Here is a 16,099-nt window from a genome sequence, read left to right as displayed (position 1 = left end):
TTAAACAGCTTCAGACAGGCAGTGAAGTGGCAGAATGATAGAAAACAAGATAAACAGAAGAGAGGAAAGAAAAAGCATGCAATTAAAAGCAAATTATAATCATTTTGGACAATATTAAAATTTCAAACACACACCATTCATATTTGGTCTAAGAATGTTTCTAACCTATTATTATCACTTGTAGAGGTCAAAAGATTAATATCCTACACAAAACAAAGCCTTGCCTTTGCAGAACTGTAAAGCTAAGAGTTTTTCACAATTCTACAAAAAAAAAAAAACAAAAACAAAAAAAAAAACCTCACCAGAACATAAAACAAAGAAAGCATTCTCTTAAGTTATTGAAGAAATGAAAAATATTTGAAGGAAAGTTCCTTCCTCACTTTTGAGGTGAAAAATAGCCACTTGCCATCAATCTATTACTTGACTAATCAAGACCAAAACAAAATCCTATCATACCCCATTTTGCCCATCAGCTCTCCTGATGCTGACTGGAACAGGACACCGGTTACTTTTCCTTTGTGCTGCCTTGTTGGTCATGTTCTATAAAGTACAATGAGTCACAGCTAGTGGTTTAGTTCTGCTGGAGTAAGACACAGCTGTCATAATCAGCGCTGGTACAGACTAGAGTTTTTCCTCTTCTGATCCCACTACTTTCAAGCCACCCTTCTTCCTCCTCACTTCCATCCTAACTACTACATCCAAATTCCTTTCCTGTTTACGATGCTATTGCCCACCATATTCCACCAATCTTTTCCCACAAATCTTACTTCTTTTGGCTCCCTTCCTGTCCTCACAGCCTCTCAGTGGTCCTCATGGCTTATCGACCCTCAAGCTGCACAGTTCCCTGCCTTGCCTCATCTTTCACATTGTAGACCCATTCAATCTATTTACCAGTTGTCTCCCCTTTTCTCCAAGCTCTAACCATCTGACCTCATTGTTTGCCTCTCATCAGGCTTTGCTGGTGAATTCTTTGAAAAGTTTCCTTGCTGCCAAAACTGAAATTTGTGGATATTCCCTAAGCACTATTCTCTTTCTATATTTTAGTTTTAGGATGTCTCAAGTATAAATAAAATTTCACTTCTATAACAGTTTCCTGTTTTACTAACCCAGACTTATCTCTTCTCCACAATAAACCTGCCTCTAACAGCTCACAGTGGACAGACATCCATAAGGAGCTCATGCTAACAGGCTAAAATGAGTCCCTCCTTTCCATCCCGTGACTGAAACATTCCTCGTTACTTCATTTCTTTTCATCTAGGGCAGAACAGATTTCACATTTTTGTTAATCTTGATATCTTTGACTCAAACATCCTTGTACAAAGGTTATTTTGAAAAACTTGCAGAATTTTTTTTATGGAATATCTCTAATATCTGTTTTCCAATTGCACTATATTGCTATAATTCTTTGGCTGGGTTTCTTTTGTGTCTGAATCTGCAAAAAATCTTGTGCAGATTGGGACAATTTGTGCAGTAAACTTGCCTGTAGCTTTTATTGCGTTAATCTTAGTAGCATGCTTCTTTGCTAGGGAATCAAATATAAGTTACTCATCATCTACAAACTGTACTTCACCCACCCTTCACTTTAAATACTGAGATGACCTGTAATCAGCCACTAATACAAGCCAACATCATAATTACATTTTTGTAAATTTACAAGTTACATTTACCTTTGTAATTATTTCCCTAACTTCAGATACTTCTAATACCTACAAAATCAGCCTACAACCTTCTTCAAAACTCTCTCTTATAAACTCACTAAACCTTATGCATCTTGTTTTGTGTCTATAGCATAGCCATCACAAAAGGTTGAACTCTACGTGGCTTCTGTGTGCCCAAAGAATACAATTATCAATGTCCTCTAACAAAGAAATTAAAACATTATGACATCCTAGGTAACAAATTGCATGCTATTTTGGTGAATTTGCATCTCAACATAGTGAGATACATATTTTTCTTACAAGGAGATCTATTCTTTGATGTCTTATTCACTACCAAGGTAACACTTCTATAACAATTATAAAAAATAAAAAAAGAGTTTAGAAAGATGGCACTCTTCAAAGCGAACTCCATAAGGTTATCCAGAATCTTAGGATATAGAAACCAGAATTATCCTCAATAATTCTACCAGCAAACAGTTGAGCTTAACTCTAGCCTGAAGTGAAAGAGTTGCTTCCTTCATGAAAACTTGGATTATTAACTAAAATACAAATATATTTGGAAAGCATGTGATATAAGAATACATGTTGAAAAAAAATTTTAAATGGTTTTAAAGTGCAGTTAGTCAGATCTTTTTAATTTAAATAACAAACAGAAAAAGTCATTGCAATGTAACAGACCAAATGCTCCTTGTTTGCTAATTATGGTCAAGTGAGGAACAGCGTAACTGTGGAAAAACACTGAAGAGGTTCACAAAACACACAGTAAGAATGCCAGGTTCAGCTTATTCTACTCAAAAGCTTTATCAAAATCTCACAGAAATTTTATTCACCACCTATGGTGTGGTTTCTTAATGACTACTTATGGAGGTTAAAAATCTGACACATACATGACACTTTATCTAAGCAGTGGCACAGAATAAATTGATGCATAGAAATTTACACCTGCGGCTTGAACACACAAGTGTGTATTTTCTCTGTGTATTCTTTCCTTAAATCAAGAGAATTGTCTCTCTGTCTCTAGCTGTGCAACTGTAAATGACATGAGGCTGAGATCCATACATATGACCATGCTAATAAAAATAAGCTTCTTCAAATATGCTCACTGAACAACACAGTGAGTGTAAACATCTTTACACATAGGAAGATAGACATGATGGGCAAGACTGGTCAGAAGAATTATTACAGAAAATAATATCTTAAAGCACAGGGTACCTTATATTTCTATTTTCAAGAAAATATTACTTATGAAAAACAAATCATCATGAATGCTTTGCAAACTTTATGGGTTCAGTTACCCTGTATTTGAACAGAGATAGCTGATCATCAAAGAAAACCATCTGTGTTTCACAGTAAAGCAGGGGAAACAGTACTTTACTGTCTGGTTAGTTTCCTAAGAGAACTACCATTGACTTTATGAGATTGCAGACCTGTTTCTCAGCATTGATCCTGGCTGACTCCTCTTGTGCTAGCACCATTTCCCGCTCTGCAGTTATCTGAACACTTTCTCTGAGTGCCTCTTCCAATTCTTCAATCCGATCATCCTTTTTACGTAGATTGTCCTGGAAAATGACGGGAGACTAGGTGAAGAAGACTTGTTTGGAATGACAGCCTTTTAATCAACCAAGTTTTATGCCAAGCAAAACGTGTTTCTCCCTACCAAGGCCCAATTGCAGGCAACTTATCTTCACACAAGGGAAAGAAAGATGAAGGAATGCAAGAATAGGAGGAAGATCACAGTAAAGAGAAGGAAAAAAGCTAGCAAAGCAGGTCCTCAAGAGTGTTTGCCCTCTGCATCAGACATACCAGTCTTGTCAGATCACGCAGCGTAGCTAAGCAAGGTTTGTTTGTAAATAGAGATTAGTATGGAGTTCCAAAGAAGGAGAGTAGCCAGAATTGGTGGGAAGGTAGCAGGCACGCAGAATTGCCCATTTGCTCACACATTCACCAGCAGGCATGGTACAAAGGGAAACATAGCACTGCAGTCTTGCAATTTGCCATTTCCAGATTCAGTGGGAGAAAAGCAAACATTAACCCAACAGAGTTTTCCATTGTTCACGTAAGTCTTTAAGGAAGTTTTTCATTAATAATTCTCTAGGAAATATGAAGGGTTCATCTGGGAAGTTTGAACCTCAGACATCCAAGTATTAAGACTGTCTTAAAATACATCCTTCAATTAAGAGCATCTTCACAGTTGCAGGTTCGGAAGTCCAACCCATGTACGAAGACCACTGAAGAAAACCATAACTCTCCTCAGAAAATTTACCGTTCAACTGCTTTATACATGCAAAATAACTTAGAAAAATGATATACAAAATAAATGGCATTCTTATTTGTTTAGGAAACCCTCCTTATCTTAACATTGCTAAGAAAATAAATGTCTATCTCCTGCCTCTGCTGTAGTGGCTTGGACAAAAGATTGCAGAGCAGGCTGTCCTGACAGATATATGTGAATGTCTTGGAGCGTGGCTGCTTAACAAATCCATCAGAAAGGAGCTGCTTGACAGAAGATTTCTGCATTTCTCATCTTGCAGATCAGTTTAGATCATATGGTTCAGATCAGATATTAATGCATGTTTAAGTTAACACAAAGGTCTTTTAGCCATCTCAGCAACAGAGGAGGAATGAAGTATTTTTCTCTTCGGTTTTTGCATTTCACTTTTTGCCAGATTTACCCCCTGGTTTTCTGTCCTTACAGAAATTTTCCACTCTCTCTGTGTTTCACGCCATATAAAGAATAAGGAAAAAAGACAACTAGCTTGGAAGAAATTGACTTTGCAACCTTTGTAACACTAAAAATAGTCATTGGAGTTTAAAGAATGAGCCTTATACCTTAATTGCTGCTTCCTAGAACTTTGGATACCAGGGATACTGTCATATGAACATCATTTCTGGCAGTCTCATGACTATCACTTTTGAAGACAGCCTTTCAGCTGAGATGCAATGCTTTGTATCAGACTAGTGCAAGACCCCTGGCACCCCTGCCCTTATGTAGAGGAAGGCTAGTATTCAACCACTAGCGAAGGCAGAAGAATTTGTTACACTTTGCAGATGGACAAGCTTTCCGCTGTTGGTTACTTTCCAAAGTGGATCACAGGGCAAGTAACTGCTGATTTCTAAAGAAACAAATGGAGAGACTTTCATTTCAAAAAATCAGAGTTGCAGAGCATGTTTTCATACTTTTTGAATCCTTCTGAAACACTGATAAAGTCTTCCAAAGCTGCTTCATGGTTATGATTAGCCTAACTGAAGATTCAAAAAAGTTTACAAAACACTCAGCAGAGAATACTAATTGTGCCAGACATGAAAACTATTTACTTGCCAATCTGCATTCCATGAGAAATATCAGCTGTACTTCTTGATGTATTATTCATGGACAGACAAGGAAGTGTGAAAGTGCATCTCTCCATTTCAAACAACTGAAGTGGGAATGGTTCATTTGAACAGCTGCATGTAAAATGGAAACTTTTAAAATAACATTGCAGAAAAAAACATTATAACGTGTACTGTGTGCTCACTTTTCTTCATTACAGGCAAACATTTAAGAGGATAATTTGACACAGTAGAGTGCTCTGTTCAGACAGACGAATCCTTTAGGGACAGGTGGAAGAGTAATTGATGGTACCAAAACTGTTCAAGACAGTAATGCATTACCTGCACCTGAAAAATCTGCAGTCACATATAATAACTTTTCCAAAAATAATATGTGAATTTTTACATATAGGTTCAAGATTTGCAAGTTAAAAAAAAAAAAGACAACAGTGTTAACTTAGAAAAAAATGCCTACAAGTGATCATTTTAAACTTCAGTTTAATATGAATTACCCATCCAGTAAGGTAAGTTTAGTTACAAAAGTTCACCTTCTGTCTCAGATAAACAAAAGAGCTCTGAGAGCTTATGTTTTTGGTGCCACAATGGGTCTACCCACCTTACAAAATGACATCCATGTCTGGGTGGAGCAGAAGATTGCTGCTTAGCCAGACACCAGAAGGACTGCAAAGTGCAGAATAATTTCAGGAGACTTTTAAATAATTATTTTGTTTCCAACTCTTTTTTTTTTCCATGATTAAATAATCAGTATTTGGTATTTTTTATTTTTAATACAAGCTGCTGTTTCAAACCAAATAGAGAAAAAGTAAATATAAGCAAACTAGCATTTGCCTTTTAATGTATCAGCAATGTTTTCCCAACTGTTTGGCTCTAAACTCTAAAACATGATAAGCTCATGTTAACCTTCAACCTGTGCTGCTGCTTTCCTCTTTTTAATTACATTAAATATTTTATCCTTATTGTTACAAGCATTAAAATTTGGAGAAAGAACTAGGCTAATTGTAATTACCATTACCTACTAAGTTATATCGGGAGTTTTCTATGGAAATAGAAGATTTTGATTTTTAATTCTACAAATTGTTCTGGCAAACTCAAAAACAAAACAAAACAAACAAAAAAAAAACCCACCCTACCAAACAGGAACAAAATAACAGTTTAGAATGGAACAGAGATCAGAAACCTTTCAACATGAACAGGATACAAATACACCCTATCCAGATGACGAGGTTGTGATAACAAAGGTTATAACTGCAGGAATAAGATAACTGTCATCTCATGATTTTTCATATCCTGCTAAAGTAGGTAACCCCACTGGTGAAATGGATTGATCCTCCGAAGTAGAGGCTTAGAGTACAACTTGTGTTGCTTCATATATACAATAGAGCGTGACAAAGAGGGCAAGTTTATTTTAATAGGCTTGCAGAATGATAGATCATAGCAATCTCATTTCATGAAGCTTATACATGTGACTACAAAGAAAGAAAAAAAGTGTTTCTTACCTGTAGACTACCTGGATTCTTCAAGATGTATTACCTACCCTACATCTCAATGACTCTCCCTTAGCTCTGCTCCCAAGTTCCATAAGTGTGAGAGGCCATGGCAGAGAGGGAATTAAACCAGGAGAGGGGAGACAGCTCTGCCTTTATGCTCATTGGTAACACCACAATGAAAATGAAAAACCCAGTCGACACTGTGGGATTGCCAAGAGTTCAGCTCCAATACACATTTTTGCTACAAATTACTATGATCCCGTAGCTGATTTGTAAGCAAAACCCATTCCAATACGTGTCCGTCTTAAGGCCTGAAAGGAAAAGGAGGTGTGACTGACACACATTTCTGGGCTTTTTCTTTCACTTCAGGAAGGAAGTGGTAGGATGTTCAAGTGATGCATATTAAAAGAATGTATCAATTTAACCTTTCCTGCATTCATGTAATGTGTAATCTGACATGAAGCTTTGTGAAAATGCATGAAATAGGATGGAAGTTTTCACCAAGGCATTTAGGTTCAATGAAGTCTGAGGTATCCTGGCAAACTTCTTCGTAATTGTGTCTTGAACTAGATTCACAGAAGTTTTTGTTGCTTAATTTCACTCTTTGAATTGAAATTAAGATGGATTTCTCCAGTTAACTCTTGGGAAAGATAAGTTAACAGTTTGCGAAAGCAATGAACTGCTTCTTTTGACTGTTAAAAACATTTCTAGGACTAGCCAATCACCTAGTTAGGGCAAGACCATTCTCATATAAGCCCATAATACGTGTAATCATGCACATTTTGCCTTTTGTGCTTTCATAGATGAGAAATGCAGAACACAGTACTGCAGCGCTGATTGCACTACCGCACTGCCAAACCCAGAAGGAAAGATGCTATGACAAAATCAGAAGGCTGAACTTCAGAATTTTGCAACTGATGAATACAAATCAAATTGTTAATGAATCTTTACTGTTCTCTTCTTTGAAAAATATTTGTAAAAACCTGCAGGCCTTTTTAAGAAGGTCCTGAAGCTTTAAGTGAACATACAATGCTGTAGTACCAAAAGATGGTATTAGAGTCTCATTTGATTTCAGAAGGAAATAATCATAGTTACTTTAAAGCTCAAGTGTACATGGTGAATTTCCTTCATTTGGTTCCACATGTTGATAAACTACTTCTAGAAGTCTCTGAACAAGAAAAGCATGAAAAAATGTTGCTCACAAACGGAGAAATCTCTCTTACACTGATTAGAAAATATTTTGACTTAGTAGGTTTTCAAGCATATATATATTGGGTAAATGTTGAAAGACAGAACACGGTGGTACATAATCTGAACGGTAGTTATCATAGAATAGAACTCAAAAAGAGCACTTGGGGTCCTTGTGCAACTCATCCAAAGCAGGAGATGCCCACTGTGAATTGTTTCTTTCTCTGTATTCATTATCATTTGCTGAAGAATATGGCAATAAAAGAAAAAAAACATGCTGTCTTGAAGAGTGGAATAAAAGAAGACTTTGTAAATTCCTAAAGAGGGAAATATGTCTGGGGTAGTTTATAGCTTTGTTCTAAGGTGTTCATGAACCACAAATAAACACAGACCCAATATTAAAGATTCTGAAAACAAAGTAGCAGAGATGCTGGTACTTTATATATTGCTGGACATGAGCAAACAGTGGAATTGACAGAATGGTAACTACAAATTCTAATGCTAGTATCAGTGTTGCATACAGCTGCCTATCAAGTCCCTGTCTCTCACAAAATGAGCCAAAAAGGGTTTATTTGGAAGTATAGCAACAGCATATATAGTTACCGTGAGTTTCTGAATGAAAGGAGAAGTCTGAGAGCTGAAGAGAACTGCCAAGAAGGAGATCCTCAACCAATGTTTCCATATCATTGGTGAGATCAGAGACTGAGACGCATGATGACCAATTCATTAGGACAACATACGTCAACAACTGAAAAATTATGTCTGCCAAATAAGACGTGGATTAGAATTCAAGCCTGACAAGTTGCATAGAAGCAGAAAAATAACTTAAGGAGACAAAAGAAGAAAAATTGCAGTAGAAGAATTTAGTTCCACTAGGGGTTGAGAGGGAAGTGTGGTGAAGCTAGCCACAGCTTTACAAACATGAGGGACAGCAGAAGGGGTTGAACACGTTCTCTTGAGAGTACCATAATAAAAAAAGAGAAGACGCATACATCCAGAACATGTGTGCACTTGCGGATCATCAGTTGCAGAAAGAACAAAAAATATATTTCTAGCAGAAAGAGAATATTGATGAAAAATTATTTCCAACAGACAAATGATAAGTATAATTGAATTAGTGCACTAAAAGTAACTGTGAAAGGAAACCAACAGCTTGTGAGAAATGGTCTGTGATTTTTTGTTTTGAAAGAGAAAGGTAATAGAAAAATGGAGTGGTGTTTGGACAGCAGTGTCCTTTGGGTATCACTGCTGCAGAGCAGGAGGACACAGACGAGTGATGCAGAGCTATAAAAGATGCCGCTGACAATATCTGCTTTTGTACATGGGATGACTGCACAATTTAAGTGTTACATGTACGGACAATCACTTGAAAGAAAATCATTAACTTCTGTGCTTGAGCATATTTTATAAAATGCACAATAATGAAAACAGCCATATGTCTGTTCTACCATGCACAAAGTCCTCATGACTGTCTACCTCATGGCTCTTAAGGAAGTCATCATGGCTACTAAGGAAAGAAAAAAATAAAAATATGTAGATAGTAAAATATGTCTGTAAGACATCATGACAAGTTTATGATGGGAAGCATATTGGGTGTCAAGATTACTTACGTAGAAGCTGACTGATGTGTTGGGCATCTGTAAGAAAAGAAACACACCATGCTCTTCTCTCCATGTTAAGAAAATGAACATGGAACTAATTAATCTATTGGAAGTTATGTGCACTTATTTCTGTTCTTAAATATTGGGGTCACAAAGAAGCAGTAAAACAAATACAGAAGTGAGAATGCTATACAACGGTACTAACACTAAAAGATACTGAAAGCAATAATTTTGAAGTATATCAAGATGTAAATAGTGTTCTGTATGTAACACATGTACAATTGTAAGGGCAAAACAAGCACACATTGTTCCCTACAACACATTCATGTGGAAGAAGAAAAAAAAATAAAATAATTTCAAGCCAAGAAACATATCAGTGGTAAAGACACATCACAACAGGTAATACCCAGATCCATATATATTATTATTAATGGATACATTTTAAATGAAAGGGAAACAAAAGGTAGGAAAAAAAGTTAATCAAAAGAAAGCTTTGTAAGGAAAAAAACTTAGTTAAGAGAAAATTCTCACATTGTCTGTTTCTTGAACACATATGAAGTGCTTAGCAAAACTCATACCTATTGTTATTATTTCCTGAAAGGGGCTAGAAATGTTTCTGAGCACTATACGTGTCCACAAAATGTGTGAATGGTGCCAGCCATTCAGATTTTTTTTTCATCCAAGATATTTTATGTGCTCCCACTCACAGCTATGTTATTTTCAAAAAGCGTTTCCAGTATATATACAGCAGTTTTGTTCAACATCAGCAGCAATCTGAAATACATAGAGCTTGAAGGTAACAGTAAGAAAGGATATTATCAATATTAGTTTATTATCTAATAAATCAATATTAGTTTAATTATGTCCACCTTAAAGCTTTGTAGTTCCAATATCTCTCTCTGAAACTGAAGTGGAATTCCATTGCAATCTAGATTATTTATACACTACTTGAAGGAGGATGGAGAGGAAGGAGAAGAAAAGGCCCAACAGACAGCATTACACAGAGAGGCCTAAAAGGGAAAGGCATAACAGATTAAATCTATGAGAAACCGGCAACTTCTCTTACTGATAGCTACCATGCTTTTGACACTTCTTTCCTGTTACTCCAAGTTTGACGTGCCAAACACAGTAACCAGACAGGTATGTTGATTTTGTATATGCACTTTTCATTAGTAACAACCTAGACAGACTAAAGAACCTCGCCAATACTAACAACCAGGTTTACCATTTAGCAGCTCGTGTAGGGTGCCAACAGCTTTAACATTTACTTCAGCTGTTGCAAATTACCACATTTGTATTTTTTAAAACCTACAGGGACTATGCTTCTTTATAACCATAGTGGGTCACTGCACTGATTATTGGAATGAGACCTCAGGCTGACAATACTGCTGTGAAAAGTGTTCTGAAGTGAGCAAAAGCAATAGATTTCTCTCTCTTTTTTTTTTTTCTTTTTCTGTGAGAGGCTAATTGGGGAAATGCTATGTAAAAAGATTTCTTCTTCACACACAAATCAATACTATGACCCAAGGCACCTAAATTCGTATGAGATTACAGCAGAAAACAGTGACAGTTTTAACTAACCGCACTGTTAATAAGAAGCTTGAACCCATAAGTTATTCCCTTGATATACCTCTATTCCTCTGAACTCTCCTTCACAACATCAGTCCTGTCATCATAATTGTGCTAATATATCACAGTAGCTGTAAAACCTGCCTTTCTTTGCTCATTTTCAATTATTCAGCAGAAAAGAGCAGTGGAAGCAGCATGCTTGGATAGCCAGCTACAAGAGCATGCTTCTCTCTTTTCTCTTTTTTATAGCTGAACTATATGACAAAAAATGCTAGTGATACACCACCACTGAGGAAATGTTTACCCAGCAGCTGATTCCACTGAACCTTTCTTGTTTTCTCAAGCTAGAAGGGAATTCCTGCAAGTTATCTCCTGTCTCGTACATTCATTTTAGTCTCTGATACCCCTTTCTTGATTTTCATCAGAGTAGAATAGCTATTGTATTTGTGCTCTGACTGCAGAACTGTTTCCTTTAAAGCAGCCATCAGTTCCTGGATAGGACTAACAGTCTAGTGAGATGCAAATGCTAACCACTATTCATTTTACTTAATGTACAAAAACTGTAATTACTTTCATCCCATGCAGGCCTTCTCCTACCTCTGCAGCTCCAAACAAGAGATGATCAATACCATTTCACATGTCAGAATTAAATTGTCAGTGAGTCTCACACCATCTGGGAGCACAACACCCCAGCCTACCCGCAATCCCTATGGATGCCAGATGCACCAAATGAAGTTAATTTCAAGGAAAAGATCTGTCTCAGTACATGCTGAATTCAGCTGCTAACCAAACATATATACTGATTTAGGGAAATATTTGCTTAAAATATTAAAAACTTATTTTTCTTTTCTCTTCTTCTTTACCAGTAACTGCACAGATCAGCTTTATCACATATGAAAATCTAAGGATACACTTGAAAACAGGAAATGAACATGTTTATGTATTTAAAAAAACGAATCTGTCATGTACTTTAACCTATTGTTTATTACACAGGCAGTTTTACACATAGCTAGTAACTCAACAATAATGATTAATACTGTCCCAAAATAAACAGTTTTTCAACTTTAAAATGACTAGGTAAAAAAAAAGAGAAAAACTTAACAGCTCATTTAAAAATGAATTTCTCATGTTCTTTTCTGAGAAAATAGCAAATGATGACTTTTAGTTAAGTTTTGTTCTGTCTGCATCCTGGTCAAAGGTCATCTAAGTCAATGTGAATTATGCTACTAACCAGAAACCGTTTAAAGAATGACTTTCAGCCTATAACCTTCATGATAAAGTTAGGTATGACCTCATCTTGATGTGGAATTCCAAGATGTTTCTTGCTCACTGGTACATCTTTATGACTTGGATATAGTAACAGAATCTTTAAAAAAAGAATAGGCAAGAAAGACTGAAGAAGAACTAAATGACTTAGGTGCATGGCAATAGTCAATTCATATGCAAGTATGGAACACTAAACCAGTTAGATACTGCAGATAAAAACACAATACTGAAAAAGATGAAAACTGGAAGTTTAGATATTAACATAATCAGAAAATCATGAGTTGAAAATACTGAAATGAAGTATTTGAAAAGCTTCTTGTTGGTATATTTTCATTGCTACACTCATAGTATGATTTGAACAGGCAACAGCACCACAACATGCAGAAAAATTGCCACAGCAATTCAGTGGTATAAAAACCAAAAGGACGAGAAAGTGGAAATTCTTCACATTCTGAGATATTCTCCATTTTTTGTATGAAATTTTTACTGTTTCTATAAAAGCCTGAAGTAGTTCAGAGGAAAGAGAAAAATAGTTATTATTTTTCTTTCGTCCTAAATATTCCAAAATATCTTGTTCTCAGCCTGCAACGTTGAAAAAAACCTCCCTGGCCCCTGACTTCACTCATTTCCACATTCAAGTGTCTAAATTTATTTAATATCTGTTTGAATGGAAGCTTGTTCTTATGTTGATAACTTTTCTCCTTTTCTTTAACTTTTCTAAATTCACTATACGCTTTTTGAGGTGGACAGCCCACATCATTACCCATTATTCAAGAGGTGAATGCACTGCTGATGTACTTAATGGCATACCGATATTTTCTGTTTTGTCCTTTAGTACTTCTCAACGTGTTTTTTTTTTTTTAATAATTTTGCTAACCAATATTTTCATGAAAATATTTATTCTAATTACAAGATTGTTGTCAAATATTAACACAGCTAGATCAGAACCTGCCATTGTACACATATAATTAAGATTGTTTCTCCTGACATATATTAATACGTTCTCAAACTGAATTTTGCTTGCCTATTTATTGATGACTTATAATTATGAGATACTTGTGGAACTATACAGATTATCTTCTATATAAGTATCCAGAATAAATTAATGTAACTCAGAAATTTAGCCTCATTTTCAGAAAATATTATATTTGCCATTTTGACCAGGTACATTACCTCAACATAAAGCAAGAACTGTACCATATAGATCTAGGACATTAAGACACATGAACTTATGATGCAACAATTGTTTATAGTTTAAGAGCATTCAATGGTTCTTCAAAAGGAGGAAGAGAGAGGTACAAGCATGGTGATTGGCATAGAAAAGAAAGCTCTGCACGAGAAGGTCATGGATGAGTGTTGTTGGGACACTGAATTCCATTAGCTTTTACTACCTCTCTTTTCATGCCTGGCTTTGGAAAACCATCTGACCTCAAGGACATCAAGCCTTAAGAATTAAAGCATCAGCAATAAAAGATATTGAGTTGCTGGAATGCATTCGGAGAAGAGCACTGAAGCTGTTGAAGGGACCAGAAAACAAGACTCAGGAGGAGTGGCTGAGGGAACTGGGGTTGCTCAGTCTGGAGAAGAGGAGGCTGAGGGGAGACCTCATCGCTTTCTACAACTACCTGAAAGAAGGTTGTAATGAGGTGGGTGTTAGTCTCCTTTTTCAGCTGACAAGTGATGTCAAGTTGTGTCAGGGGAGGTTTTGGTTGAATATCAGGAAGAACTTTTCACAGAAAGGGTTGTTAGGCAACAGAAAAAGCTGCCCAGAGAAGTGGTGGAGTCGCCATTCCTGGAAGTATTTAAGAGATGTGTGGATGTGGAGCTTAGAGACATGCTTAGGTGGTGGACTTTGTAGTGTTAGGTTGATGGTTAGAATTGATAGGTCTTATCCAACCTAAATGATCTTATGAAATGATTCTGCGGGGAAAAAACCACAATGTCCTAAACTGAATTTGCTGGTAAATTTTAACTGAACAGACATTTTCTAGAATATTAAGAAGATAATGCTTTAATCATCAGTAAAAGACTAAGTGATACAAACAGAGGTGTGTTTTTTTTCCCACCACCTGTATTCAGATCCCACTGTATCTCAAAATTCAATAGCCGAAAGGACTGACGCTAAGTATTTCACAACCTTCTGTCAATTACGAATACATGACTTGCAGCCTAAGCCTCAATGCCAGATAATATTTGCACATCACAGTAAGAGCAGTTGTTCATATACATATGAAGAGTGTGTAAAATTTCACTAAAGAGGAAAATTCAATAGGGAAAGTGCTCATTAAAGGCAAAATAGGCTTGTTTCTAGAAGGAAAACAAAGAGTATTTTAAGAATGACAGCAATTTGGGCACCTTGTTAAGCAAGATTAAGAAATAATACTGAATTAGAATGAAATGAATCAGGTTTATTACTATGTGAAATCAATCAGAGGAAATGCCGAAGCATTTGTTGCCACAGGTATAGATCATATTAAAAAATAATCCATGTGTATCATTATGATTTTAAAATAAATTGTGAACATTGTTTTTAGGTTCCCAGCATTACCCTATCCCCATTCCTTTTCTGTTGGTCAAACCAAGTAAAAGGCAGAATAGCAACTTTACTCAGCAACGAGACTATGAAATGAGTGGCAGCAATTGGACATGTCTATTCCCAGGCAGAAATGAGTTAGAAACGATTTTCAACACAGCAAGTAAAAAAAAAAGTCTAACAGAGAAAGAAAGAAAAAAAAAAGAAAAAGAAAAGAAAGGGAAAATGCAAATTTATTGCCATTTCTCAGGCTCATGAAATAAAACACCAAAGTGAAAAGAGAGCTGTTTTTCCCCTTGAATGTACTCCTATTGTTTTGCTTAAATCTGGCCCTCAGTGTTTTCTGCTCTCAGGAGAGACCTCCTCGCAGGAACCACACCATGTTGTCAACAGTTACATTAATCTCTCTGACAGTTTTTAGGAAAGGAGTTTGAACTCAGATACTAATCTTGGAAAAAAAAAACCTTGCAAAAAACATCTAGTGGTTAAGGTTACTGGCACACACTCAGCAGTCCAGTCTTCACAGTACTTAGTTTCTGGCATATCATAAAGGGTACCAATGCTGCTCTTTGCCAAACAGGCAACAAGAGTACAAATAACAGGTTTCTTCTTCCACTGACACCTAATGTTTCTGCAGTAAGGACTGGGCGAAAGTGTGTCTGGAGAATAATATTCCTGATGGATCACAGAGAAATGTAAGGATGGAGGGAGTCCTCTTTCCTCTGTGAAAAACTCTCAAGCCTTATAATAGTTTTCTCTCACTACAAATCTCAATTTGCAGTTAAGGAAACATTGGAATAATTGGGAGACTGCCTAATTCCAGTTGTAAGTAGTGACTTTCAGGACTTTTTTTCCAGCTGTCTGTTCAAAACTGCAGAGCATTTTTACATTATATGAGAAGACAGAGTAACATGGTTCATCTTTTTTAAAGAAATGAAGGCAGTGTGTTACGTCTAGCCTGAACATAACAAATGTATGGTAAACTAAACTGTAAAGTGAAAACAAACAGAGCAGATGGTGAAGTGTCTGTCCAGGGAGACACTGATCCATTCTAAATGTCAAGTCTGTTCTCAGGCTTAGTTTCTGTAAACTTTACGGTAACAAGTACTCTGCAAGGAGTGCTCTCATCTGGTCAAATACAGGAGAAGGCAATTCCTTCACGATTCTTTAATGGCATAAACGTCTATTATAGAGAAATGACAGATTCTGTCTCTATAAGAACTGCCATAGCAAATCTAAGAATAAGGCCATATATGTATTCCGATATTCAAAAATGTATATTAAATTTCACTGGGAAGAAAAACATACATCTCCCTCCTTTAACACAAACAATTTGTATTGCAACAGAGAAATACATTCCTGAGACAATCATTTTTCTGTTCAAAAGTATATTATTTCAGTTGTTGCTTCAACATGCAACACTGCACACAAGAGCAACAACAAGGTTATTCAGACCTTTTAAATATT

At 36.2% G+C, this 16,099-nt stretch overlaps 1 protein-coding gene across 10 annotated transcripts in view; it reads right to left on the bottom strand.

The window, feature by feature from the left end:
• The window catches only part of ERC1 (ELKS/RAB6-interacting/CAST family member 1), a 309,043-nt gene that overhangs the window by 123,770 nt on the left and 169,174 nt on the right, over positions 1-16,099 (bottom strand). For 7 of the 10 annotated variants that reach the window (XM_066990214.1, XM_066990216.1, XM_066990217.1 and 4 more), the window contains one exon: positions 3,086-3,217. The exons of the other annotated variants lie outside the window; for them this stretch is intronic. In XM_066990214.1, the coding sequence (XP_066846315.1) occupies positions 3,086-3,217 (132 nt within the window). The remainder of the gene's footprint in view (positions 1-3,085; positions 3,218-16,099) is intronic. 10 annotated transcript variants of the gene reach the window in all.

The sequence above is a fragment of the Anser cygnoides genome, chromosome 1 (assembly GCF_040182565.1).
Source record: "Anser cygnoides isolate HZ-2024a breed goose chromosome 1, Taihu_goose_T2T_genome, whole genome shotgun sequence".
Taxonomy (NCBI): Eukaryota; Metazoa; Chordata; class Aves; order Anseriformes; family Anatidae; genus Anser; species Anser cygnoides.
Note: the sequence above shows the minus strand (reverse complement) of the source record. Positions and strands in the feature narration are given on the sequence as shown.